At 41.5% G+C, this 11,389-nt stretch overlaps 2 protein-coding genes across 2 annotated transcripts in view; one reads left to right on the forward strand and one right to left on the reverse strand.

Moving 5' to 3' along the window:
• Positions 1–723: 723 nt before the first annotated feature.
• Positions 724–7,741, forward strand: dnttip2 (deoxynucleotidyltransferase, terminal, interacting protein 2). Its single transcript, XM_015034507.1, has 7 exons — positions 724–871; positions 2,298–4,099; positions 5,031–5,169; positions 5,361–5,456; positions 5,566–5,730; positions 5,870–5,979; positions 7,286–7,741. The coding sequence occupies exons 1-7, from the start codon at positions 797–799 to the stop codon at positions 7,377–7,379; spliced, it is 2,481 nt and encodes an 826-aa protein (XP_014889993.1). The 5' UTR covers positions 724–796; the 3' UTR covers positions 7,380–7,741.
• A 766-nt stretch (positions 7,742–8,507) lies between these two features.
• spata6 (spermatogenesis associated 6) overlaps positions 8,508–11,389 on the reverse strand; it is a 25,104-nt gene continuing 22,222 nt past the window's right edge. The window contains exons 11-12 of the mRNA XM_015034511.1: positions 11,164–11,345; positions 8,508–8,745 (exon numbers count right to left, since the gene is read on the reverse strand). Coding sequence (XP_014889997.1) covers positions 8,640–8,745; positions 11,164–11,345 — 288 coding nt within the window. The 3' untranslated portion in view covers positions 8,508–8,639. The remainder of the gene's footprint in view (positions 8,746–11,163; positions 11,346–11,389) is intronic.

Consider the following 11,389-nt stretch of genomic DNA (forward strand, 5'->3'; position numbering starts at 1 on the left):
TTAACACTGCTCCCAGGGCTCCTACAGTGTGGTCTGTCCTTCCTGTTAACCTTAATTTCCGCCATTCCTGGAGACCTTCTTTCTCTTTGCTTTCCTTTGGTTTTTATGTGTACATATTTGTGTCCAGCCTTCTTTTTTTCATTTCATATTTTCCTACTTCTGTAATTTTCTTAGTCTTTCCTTCTTTCCATGTTTTTGCTTTCCCCTCTTTTTTTACATTTGTGTCCCCCTGTCATTATTTTTATCGACTTCTTTTCTTGATTTTTGTTACCCTTTTTTTTTTCCTTCAGGAGCAACATTTCTCCCTTTTGTCCTCTTATTCTCCATCTTTACTAATTTATTTTCCTTGTTTTTGTCCTTCATTTGATTCTTCCATCCATCTGTCTTAAAATTTTCCATTGTGTTCACTTCTTTTCTGCCTTTTCTTCCATCTTTACTTGTATGTCTTGTGTCCTAATTATCTGAGACCTGGGAACTCCGACAATAAGTTGGTGTTCATGCCTCATTTATTCAATATTTTTGTCATTGTGTTGCTGACAGAAACAAACACAAATATTCATACTTCTACAGAATAATAAACAATTTACTATGATTAAGTGAATTTACAAGACATCAAGATTACAACTCAAGAGTTTGTAAATTATTAAGCTAGATTTGCCAAAAATAAATCAGAGGCCGACACCAATAGGAATACAAAAACTGATGTGTTCTTCTACCAGGCCTGTTGCTTTTCTCCGCGCATCGATTACTCAGGTCTGAGTCGGACCGGAAGTGAAAGTAGAATATCGCGTCCAAGATGGTGGCCACCAGAAGAGGAGCATACGCGAACTCTCCCCCTAAAAGAGCGGAGGAAAAGCAGCCGGTTGTCCAGGTACGTACAGTAGATATGTGTATTTGAAGCTGGGAACTGGCGGAGGCCCTGTGGATGTTTGAACGGTGGCGATTTAAAGCAGTCACGTGGCTGCTGCTGGTCTCGCGTGTGTGGTTCTGCCGAAGCTTCACGTGGACAGATAGGAGGTGATCTGTCTGAGTTTACAAACATTTTTATAACAGAAGCTGCTGGAAACAAAACACGCCGTGTGAACCAAACAGACCAGGTTGTAAAACTCATTCAGGTGGAAGATTCGTGTGAAGAGTTTGTCTCGGAAAATACTACAAGCTGCTCCTCTGATTATCTACTGTCCCCCCTCCCCCCAGTTTGGAACATAGATGCCTCTCACCGAGCTATAAATAAATTACAGGCGCAAAATGAGGATCTTCTGTAATATTTGGAAAAAAAAACAAAAACTTTACAGATTTGTTTTGTCAACCCTGATGGACACTCTTATTGAGAGCGAAAGTGTTTGTGTTGAAGGTTTGTTTAAAATCAGTAAGTTTGTTCATATTTTTCTTTCAGCTTAAAGTTTGAATTTGACTCTAATTAGCAAATTAATAATGTTCCTTTCTCATATCCTGCATCTGATTTATTTTTACCTTCCTTTTCTTGCATCCAACTTACCTTATTGCCTTTATGCTTTTATCAATAAAACACTGAGAAGTCTAGAAAGGTTGACTTGAAAAAAGTCTGCAAAATGTACAAGAAGGAAGATATAGAAACCTTGTTTTGAGGTTTACCCTCTCTGCTGGACAACTGTTAAATCCCCAGGAGTCTCATTTTATGAGAAACTACATTTTGAGATTAATTTGCTGTTAACAAAAATCATTTAGATTAATAGAACTAAATTTTTGAAATTTGTGTGCAATGTGTAAGATATAGGGCTGAAATGATTAACCGGATGAATTGTGATGAATCGATAGTTGTAATAATAATCATCAGCTAATACAGTGATCAAGTAGCCTTATATAAAAGACCATTTGCTGAAAAGGTCTTATTCAGAACAGTAGTAATTGGACCAAAACTGTAAGAAAAATTATCTACATTTTGCATTTACAATAATTTACACAAAACTCCTCCTCAAGCGGTGTAGTTTTAGTTTCACCGCGTTCAAATTCACTAAAGGAATCTTGGTTGTGTTTATTTTCTTATTTGAAAAAGGAATTGAATTGTTGGTTTTTCTGCATCTATTAATGTATTTTTAATATTGTGTAGCGAAAGGTTTAAGTGGTGAAATCTGCAAAATGTGCCAGTTGTTTTACCCAATTAATTAATTAATCATCAAAATTATGGATTATAAAAAATAATCGCTTGTTCCAGTCCTAGTAAAATAAGAGTGACATAGTTTTCAGTGATAATCAAATTTATTGCTATATACCTGTAAACTATGTTTGCTATGAGCTGTTTTTCTTGTGCTCAACAGGCCACGCCCTCCACCGCCCGAAGAACCAGGAGGGCTCAGCAGGAGGAATGCCAGCAGACCCTCACAGAGACCTCCAGCCAGTTGGAGAAGAACAAAGGAGGATCCTTAGATACTCCTGCCACCTCCACCAAGAGGAGACGCACCAGAGCCTCCAGACTCCACAGCCCGGAGCAGCCCTGCTCTCCCGTGGGCTCCGACCACCAAGAGGACATGTCTGACGTGGAGTCCCTCTGCTCTTTGGTGTCGGATGCCGAGCCGCCAGTAACGCTGACCAGAGCGAGGACGAGAGCGCTCCGTGAGAAGGATCAGGACCATGAGACGTCCGAGGTGGAGTCGAGCTCCTCTGCTGTGTCTGCAGCCAGAACTGGACTTGGCAGCAGACGGAGCACAAGAAGAGAGCCGGCTCAGACGTCCGACTCGGCGAAAGCCGCAGATGGCAAAGAGGAAACGGCACCAGAAGCCGAGTCCGAATCTCAGAGAGTTACTAGAAGTCAGAGGAAATCTGCTCACACGCGATCATCTGCGAGGCGACACATCGAAGACTCTGAGCTGTCAGAGGCCGAGAGCGGCACGTCCAGCGTCTCAGGACGAAGGCTCAGGGGGCAACTCCGTCCTATTCCCATCCACCTGGACGAGCTGTCCGAAAGCTCCCAGTCCCCCACCAGGACAACTCGACGAAGCAAACCAGCAAGAGGGAAAGCAGCTTTGACTGGGAACGAATATAAGAAATCAGATTGCGAATCTGACGGGTTTGAGTCTGGGCCCACCTACAGTCTGAGCACCAGAACCCAGTCTGCTGTGTCTAAATCCACTGTGGATTCAGAATCCGAGGAGGTGGAAGCAAATTCATCAGCAGGAAGCAGAGAGTCCACCAAGCCCAGCAGTGTGGCTTTAGAAAAAAGTGAAGAAGCAGCTGAAGAGGAGAGCTTGTCGAATGATTCTAAGTTAGAAAGCACCGTGATTGGAGAGGACGCCGACCGCACTCTGGTAGAGGAAGAAAAGATCCAAACATCTGGAGAACTGGAAAGCTTGGAGTTCACTTCCAGCGGAGCTGATGAGGAGAAAGCAGAACAGGAGAAAACGGATCCAGCAGAAGATGTGGAGCTCCCAGGATCAGTGTGTGAGCCTGCAGTGATCACTGAAGACCTGCAGGAGGAGCTGTCCTCTGAAAGCAAAGCTGGAGAGGCCTCAGAGATGGAGATGATACAGGAAACGGTACCACCATCAGAGCCAGAGCAGAGTCTTCAGTCTGCTCCAGTAATAAGTGAGATGGACTCCAACATGGCAGAGAGGGAGGAGGAGGAGCAGGAAGCTGCAGGGATCCATCCCACCCCGGCAGACGAGCCTCTGGAGGAGGAAACCAGGCCCAGTGAGGAGGAAAAACTGGAAGTCCAGGTGACAGCGAGCCAGAAGGTAACGGTCACGGTAGAGTCTGACTCGGAGCAGAAATCTAAGGACGTCGTCGTCCAGGAAAAGAAAACAATCAGCCTGCTAGACAGCAGCGATGACGAAGACGACGAAGACGAGGACCTGATGTCTGATGAAGACGATTCGGGGAGCAGAGAGGAGAGACGAAGAGAGCCTTCCAGCATGTCCGAGGCAGCCTCAACGTCCGCGGTTGAGGGCCTGTTTATGATCGACACTCGACCCGGACAAGATGCTGACCAGCAGTACTTGAGAGAGGAAGAGGAAGCTGTGGATAAAGCAGCTGAATCGGAAGATGAAGAGTTCATCGACGAAGAGGGGGACGAGGATGAAGACGAGGATTCAAAAGTCTTGTTCTCCAGCAGAAGCTCTCAGTTGTAAGTGAAACGGATTATTCCAGTTTGAATGCAGAGAGGTGAAGAACAAGATCACCTTCATCTTTTTTGATGTTTTCTGTGTTGCACCGTGTCAGACACATGCAAAGCCGTCCCAAGACTCAGTGAAGGAAGCGGGTGGGACTTCAGGCAGTCGTTATAGATCATAGATTTTCCAACCACAAAAAAATAAAAAAATCCTAATTCTGACTTTGATTAACATGGAAAAATATAACTTAGAATTAACAGAATAGCTTTTTAAAGGCTTTAGAAATTCTACATGAACAAATGATGGAGTCTTCAATGAGCAGGTGGAGAGAAAGATCAGTATACCTCCATCTTAATTTAAGAAAAGCTACGCTAAGCAGGGTGCAAATATACAGCAGGGTGTTTGAATGTGTGCATGTTTGAGAATATGAATGGGTGAATGTGGCTCTAGCTTAAAGCACTTTGAATGTTCATGATGACTAAAAGGTCCATTTACCTGAAGCCAGAGGAAACATTTTAAGGACTCTTTCTAGCAGTTTTTGTAGTATATTAACTCGCATCTCGTTTATATCACTTTTAAACTCATTTTATACCCCAAGATTGTGAAATGCGTTGTTTTTTCATCCAAGTTGCAGTATGTCCCTGTTGTCGTTTCATACCTGGATACTCAGGCCTAACTTTTTGCTACTCATCCTTGCAGGAGTGGTTTGTGCTATAGAGATTTCTACTGAATCGTAGCAACACTTACCTGTCACTGTGAACGGTGCTTCTTTCAGAGAGCAACCTGCTCACTTGGTTATATGTTTGGGGAGTTTATTATTTTCTTAAATGGACTGGTCATGTAAAGGACTGCAGAGCCTCCTGGTTTCATCACTGCCGTACGGCGGTGAGGAGTGAGACGTGGTTGCGCCTCCTGAGGAATTTTCTTTGTGCCTATTAATTTCAGGACAGAGATGTCCAGCCGTATTGACCCCGGCCTCAGGGTGAAGGAGCTCGGGGGTTTATACATCAGTTTCGATGGCAGCAAATCAAAACCCGTCTCCAGCTTGCTGCAAAATCTGAAGGAAAAGAAGAGCTTGGGTGAGGTAAATTACTGATTGATTTTTCTTACTCCGCTTCTCTGAAGGTGAGCTGAGGTGCAGAATGAATAACGAACGTCATATTTATTCAGATGATGTTTATAGTTTCTATCAAAGTTTTTGGACTTTGACCCGTTTTACTCCCGAGTCGTTTTTAGAGACGTGTTCAGGGTGGCAGTTTTTGTGCTTCTCCGCAGGCGATGAAGAAGAGTGTGATCGTCCCGGACTTTGAGAAGAAGGACGCAGTGCCTCCCTACAGTGAATCTAAACAGGCCTTAAAGTTGAAACACAGAGTAAGTTTTATAAAGTTAGCCTTTAGTTTGAATAATTGAAGCACTTTTGAAGTCTGGTTAGCTCTCCATCAGTGAAGCTTGTTTTGAACCGATCATTTATTTTTTTCAGGCAGAGAGGGCGAAATCAACAGGAGACGGTTGGTTTGGTATGAAAGCTCCAGAGCTAACCCAGGAGTTGAAAGGAGACCTTCAGGTCCTGAAGATGAGAGGCTCCCTGGATCCCAAGAGGTTCTACAAGAAGAACGACAGAGATGGCTTCCCCAAATATTTCCAGGTCATTGTTTACTGGCGTCTCAGATTCCTCACAAAAATTCACAGATTTTCATTAATCTTTCAAATAGTTGTTCTACAATGTCACAGTCTGTGGTGATAAGATTTTTTTTTTTTTTTATCTCATTCTACATGTCTGACAGGTGGGCACCGTGATGGACAGCCCGGTTGATTTCTATCATTCCCGTGTTCCCAAGAAAGAGAGGAAGAGAACCATGGTGGAGGAGCTGCTGCATGATGCCGAGTTCAGGCAGTAAGTTAAACTCATGAAGGAATAATCGTCAATGTTACATTTGACTTCTTTTTTCTTGTTTTGACAATCTACCCTTTTGAAAAAGAACCCTATCAATCAATCACATTTTATTTGTATAGCACATTTCAGCAGCAAGGCATTTCAAAGTGCTTTACATAATTAAAATAAAAACAGCATGTGAGAAAGACAGAGATTTAAGAAAAATATAAAAACATAAATAGTGAGAAAGAGAAATAAAAAGAAATTAAAGATAAAGAGATTTAAAAAAATAAAAACATTATCCACGTGAGGACTTGCCCTTTTGGGGTCTCCTCGAAAATAAGAGGCTCTACAAGCCTTTCCTTCTGTAGGACTTTAGTCAAACCGCCATTTGACAAGAACTCAAACCTTTAAAACTTCTTTACATAAAGAGATTAAAAAACAAAACATCAAAGACATCAAAACCTGCACTCTAACCCTTATTCAGCTATAAGCAACTCTAAACAGGTGGGTTTTAAGTTGAGATTTAAAGGCACCCAGTGTTCCAGCTGTTTTACAGTTTTCTGGAAGTTTGTTCCAAATTTGTGGTGCATAGAAACTGAATGCTGCTTCTCCTCGTTTGGTTCTGGTTCTGGGGGTGCAGAGCAGAACCAGAAGATCTGAGGGGTCTAGACAGTTGGTACAGCATTACAATCATAATCAATACATATGAGAGATAGAAGCTCATTGAAGTCCGTAAAGAAATTTTCCTCATATGTTATCTTTTATTGAGGAGGTAAAGTAAACTTTTGAAAACCTGTTGGACAAAAAAAAAAAATCTCATGTTCAACAGAAATGCACCACTCCCGGTCAGAAACAACCAATCAGAGCCGGGCTTCAGACCAGTGTGGGGAACCAGTTGTGGCATACAGAGAGCAAGAGGGAGGGCATGACCAGCGTGTACACTAGTGTGATTGACAGCGTTAGACCCTCCTCCTGACTCTTATTGGTGGTGTATTTCCACAGATTGCAGCTGGACCACAGGGAGAATACAAAGGACTTCAACCTTTTGTTCACCACAGATTATCTGTCTCATAACTAATTCGGAATGAATTGGGTTCATTCCGAATTAGGGAATGATCCTAATTTGGTCATAATTTGATTGGAAAGATGAATTTAAACTCCAATTCAGACCCTCATTCTATCACTCCTTCCGATTTTCTCCAAAAACATTCTGCTTACAGCATCCACACTTCATTTTCACAAGAAATGCTCATTTGTATAGTTTTTATTGTTTCAGACTTTTATAAACGGAAACATGAAATGCGGTTTTCTTTTCTCGACGCAGAAAGAATAAAAGGAAGTACCAGCAGATTATAGCAGCGAAAGCAGCACAACGAGCTGGGAAGAGGAGCCAGAAGAAGAAATTACGCAAGAAGTGAGGAAGTCGTGAACTCCGACCCTGAGGGGTTTTTCCATGAACTCTGATTTTCGGCCCTTCAACATGAGGGGCCTCATCGAGGAGTGTGAGACGAGTGTGTCGACAGTGAAACACTAATCCTCACTGCGTCCTGATCTGATCATTTCATAACTCTGTACAGTGGTTAATAAATATTGCTTCAGTTGGATTTTTAATGAAATTTGAACCAGTTTCAGAGTGTCTACCTAAAAATAAAATACTTTCATTGTGACCATCTTTGGTATGATTCTGAAGATTGTAGAGTTAAAGTTCAAAATGCGTACACTTTGTTTAACTATGATGATATTGGGACTGCAGAATAAAAGTTACATTGATGTGACCAAAGAAGAACTCGGCTTGACTGAACTTTTATCTAGATTAAGTGTTGGGTAGTATAATTTTAAACTTAAACAGACATGCAGAAAACTCAAATAGGTCAGATTTTCCATTATTAGTTCTGTTGCTTCTCTATTCAAAAACTTCAGAGCTTTTTGCATATCTAGTGTTATTTAGGGAAGTGACAAGAGTTCATAATAGAGTTATAATTTGATTCGCTGTGATAAATACCTTTACATACCATCCCATAGCAGAAGGATGTTCTGTAAAGCTTCATCAATGATGAAGACATTTCCATGTAATACTATGAAGCTGCTATGTTTGCATTTCAGTCGCGTCTCGGTCTCTTTGTGTCGCCCGCTCTTTCATTCAGGATTACTTTTGTTCCTTTTCTCTCGCTCAAATCTCTCGTCTGTTTTAGTTTGGGGCTTGCAGCGGTGGCTCTTGGCTACCTTCATGCTTATCTTTTGTGCTATAAGAGGCGAGCCCTCGACAGCTGCAGCTTACATCCTCCGCGTCTCCTTCCCACACACGCAAAACGGAGCTTCTGTAAACCCGAGCCAGAGTTTAATAAACGGCTCCGTTTGGCTCAAACATCCAGTGGAGCCCAGAAGATGGGTGGGAGGGAAAAGAAACGGCCTTCACACGCTCCACATGTTTGAAATGTTAAATATAATAAAGGGAATACTTTACGTGTGTGGGATGGTTTGACTCTTCACTGTTAGGTTTGATTTCTATTGAAATAGTGCAAGATGGAATCTGACATGTTAGAAAACCTTACTAGTATATATTTATATTTATATGTATATATAGCTCTGCTGTCCCTTGACATACAATTTAGAGGAAAAACACTGGATGCATTAGAATTAACATCTAGGTTTTGCTGTATAAACACTCATGCAGTGGATTAAAAGTTACAGCTGTATCTGTGCTCATAGGCGACTCTGTGCGTCTGCAGAATCTTCTGGATCCGGTTGTGGATCTGTTCCCCATAGGATGGACGAGTCTGAAGTCTGAGGAAGACAAAAAACCAAAACACAAACAAACCTTTAATCAATTTTTCATTGGGCGAGATGCACACATACCCTAGTGAGACGAATTAACCTGACAGTCATGTTTGTGGGACTGCAGAAGAAAACCAGAGTACTGAGAGAGAGAACCATGCATGCATGAGGAGAACATGCACAGCGACATGCACAGTGAAGTGTTTCAAATGTCGTTCTGGGTTCTGGGTGCAGAGGTAAAGCGTGTGACCCAGGTACAACTGTCAGAGGTTCGAGTCCCACCGTTTGACCTCTTCCTCTCTCACAACCCACTTTCCTATCTACTGACTGTCAAATAAAGAGCCAACAAATCCTTTAAAAATATATTGTTTAAAAAAACCCTCCTAGATGCTCTGGACACTCGTATTTTCTCCATTTCTGGGTAACGACTCGCTTTGTTATCCACAGACAAAGTGAGCTTGAATTCCCGAAGCTGTAGAAATGGGTTTGTGACCCTTTCCAGACTGGGAAGATGTCAATGACTTTGTTTCTTGTCTGATCAGGAAACAATGTTTTGAATCAGGGATGTTCTTTTTTTTTTTTGTTGTGTTAATTAGATTGATTGAAAACTCCCTCTTGTTTTTTTTGCTTAGGTTATCTTTGACAGCATCATTTGTTTGGTTATATGAAACACTCAGGCGTAATAAAATAGACTCTAACCAAAAACAAAAAAAAAAAAATCAAAAAAGCTAAAAGGGTTAAAGAAAATGTTGGTTTTTTTCCTTTTTGAATATAATTTCAAAAGATACATAAAAAATTACTGAGATTCTTTAAAAACTATATAGGTATTATGATATATATTTGGTAATGTAAATTGTGTCCACTAGTCTGCGCTCCAACCAAAGATAAGACATGAGCGATGGTGTTGAGATCACAACCTGACACTTGAAGTCTTTACTACCAGTTAAACATTCTCTAAACAACCACTGTGATTTTTTTTCTTGTGAAATAAAATCACATAAAACTGTAAAATAATAATATTTTGTTATTTTAACAAAGTAACTAATATTAATGACCAACAGTGTGCGGTATTTAAAGCAATAATTTACCTTTACCACTGCTTTATAAATAAATGTTTTCTACAGTAAGTCAGGACACAAAAGATTGCACTGATAAAAACAAATTCTTCTGTATTGCCTCTCATTCACGTCCATTTGTTGGTACTGGAGGGGTGACAAGTGACAGATTGACTCGGGTCTCGTCCTCGCTGGCAGTGTTTGAACAGGAGCTTTTCATCTGTAATCAGATAAACTCGGTACCTGCATCAAAAAGTCATCAAGGACAAATCATCCCGAGACATGAATAGACTGAGACTCAGAGGCTTAGGGGGCAGAAAGCTGCCACTGGCATCTGTCATTTTCTTTATAGATCATAGATTGGCGGAGAAGACGTGCCCCCTTCACTGTCAGAGGGAATCTACAAAGGCCAAGTCTAATCTCCCACCCAGCGAATCCTGCCGCGTTTCCAGATGAGAGGAAAGTATCCTTCATTTCCTGCAATTTACTTTGCAGTTTAAGATTGTCTATTGATTTTAATGTTTACTTATGGACTGAGCAAAGCGGAGCAAGCAAACAAAACGGGACGTCGGTCGCATCAGCTCACATCTCCTGTGATTGATGACAAGGTCTCTCTGAACGTATTAAAGTGTGCATCGGGTCAAATGCATCAGTCTCAAGCAGAAACACAAATCAATACCATTTCCTCTTTGTTTTCCCTTCTTGCTGCCTCCTTCTTCAGTAATGACCAAACATGACAAGACATCAGCTTCTGTAATTTAAAAGGTGGACGAGTGTGATCAAAATTAAAAATTAGATGTGTATGAACACACACACCCCCCATCCCCCAACACACACACAGATTTGCCCGGCAGCAGCGTATCCAGACACCTCTTGGGATTTCCATATATTTGCTGTACACGGTAATTGGGAACTCATACAGGTGCCTGTTTTGCTTTCGAGATCTTTTGGGCAAACACAAACGATGCGCACAGATGGAGCTCGACAAATTCAAGGTAAACATCAGGAAAAGATGAGGATTGTTGTCGCTCCAGCTTCAGTGTGACAATGAGGACTGTCTGCAGCAAACAGCGTCGGCGTTTAAATGAAATATTCTTTTCATATCTAACACGTAGAAATAAAAGTTAGATATAAATATTTTCTTCCATCTTGAATTTGATTAGAATTTTTTCCTATTTATTGTAGATTAAACTTAAGTCCCCAACATTTCCCAAACTCCTTAAGAATGTTTTGATAATTAGTAACGCAGACTAATCTTTTGGTCACTGAAATTATTTTAAGACTGAATCAAAGATAGTTTCATCCTGACACACTTTCCAGGTTTAAAAAGTTGTGATAAAATGTGAAAACCCTGCGAGGGGAAGGGATTTACCGTTCTCTGAGGGAGCAGCTGCTGACATTCAGAAGCCTCCCTGATTCTGTCACTGCCAGGCCGGACCAAGCTGAGACGGACCGGGTCCGCCGCAGCTCGGTCCAGCCTGGGCCTTTGATCTCGGGTTCATGATGGGAATGTGTCTCCGGAGACGCCTGGAGCCTCGCTGAAGCCGATTCTATCTAGAAAAAGTAAGAAAAAAAGAAAAAATTATATATATATATAT

The sequence above is a fragment of the Poecilia latipinna genome, unplaced genomic scaffold (genome assembly GCF_001443285.1).
Source record: "Poecilia latipinna isolate Pla-1442-1.1 unplaced genomic scaffold, P_latipinna-1.0 Scaffold301, whole genome shotgun sequence".
Classification (NCBI taxonomy): domain Eukaryota; kingdom Metazoa; phylum Chordata; class Actinopteri; order Cyprinodontiformes; family Poeciliidae; genus Poecilia; species Poecilia latipinna.

Coding starts and splice junctions, on each gene's coding strand:
- dnttip2 (XM_015034507.1), top strand. CDS start 797: ATGGTGGCCACCAGAAGAGGAGCATACGCGAACTCTCCCCCTAAAAGA. Junction 5,457..5,565: donor CCTTAAAGTTGAAACACAGA/GTAAGTTTTATA, acceptor TATTTTTTTCAG/GCAGAGAGGGCGAAATCAAC. Junction 5,731..5,869: donor GCTTCCCCAAATATTTCCAG/GTCATTGTTTAC, acceptor CATGTCTGACAG/GTGGGCACCGTGATGGACAG.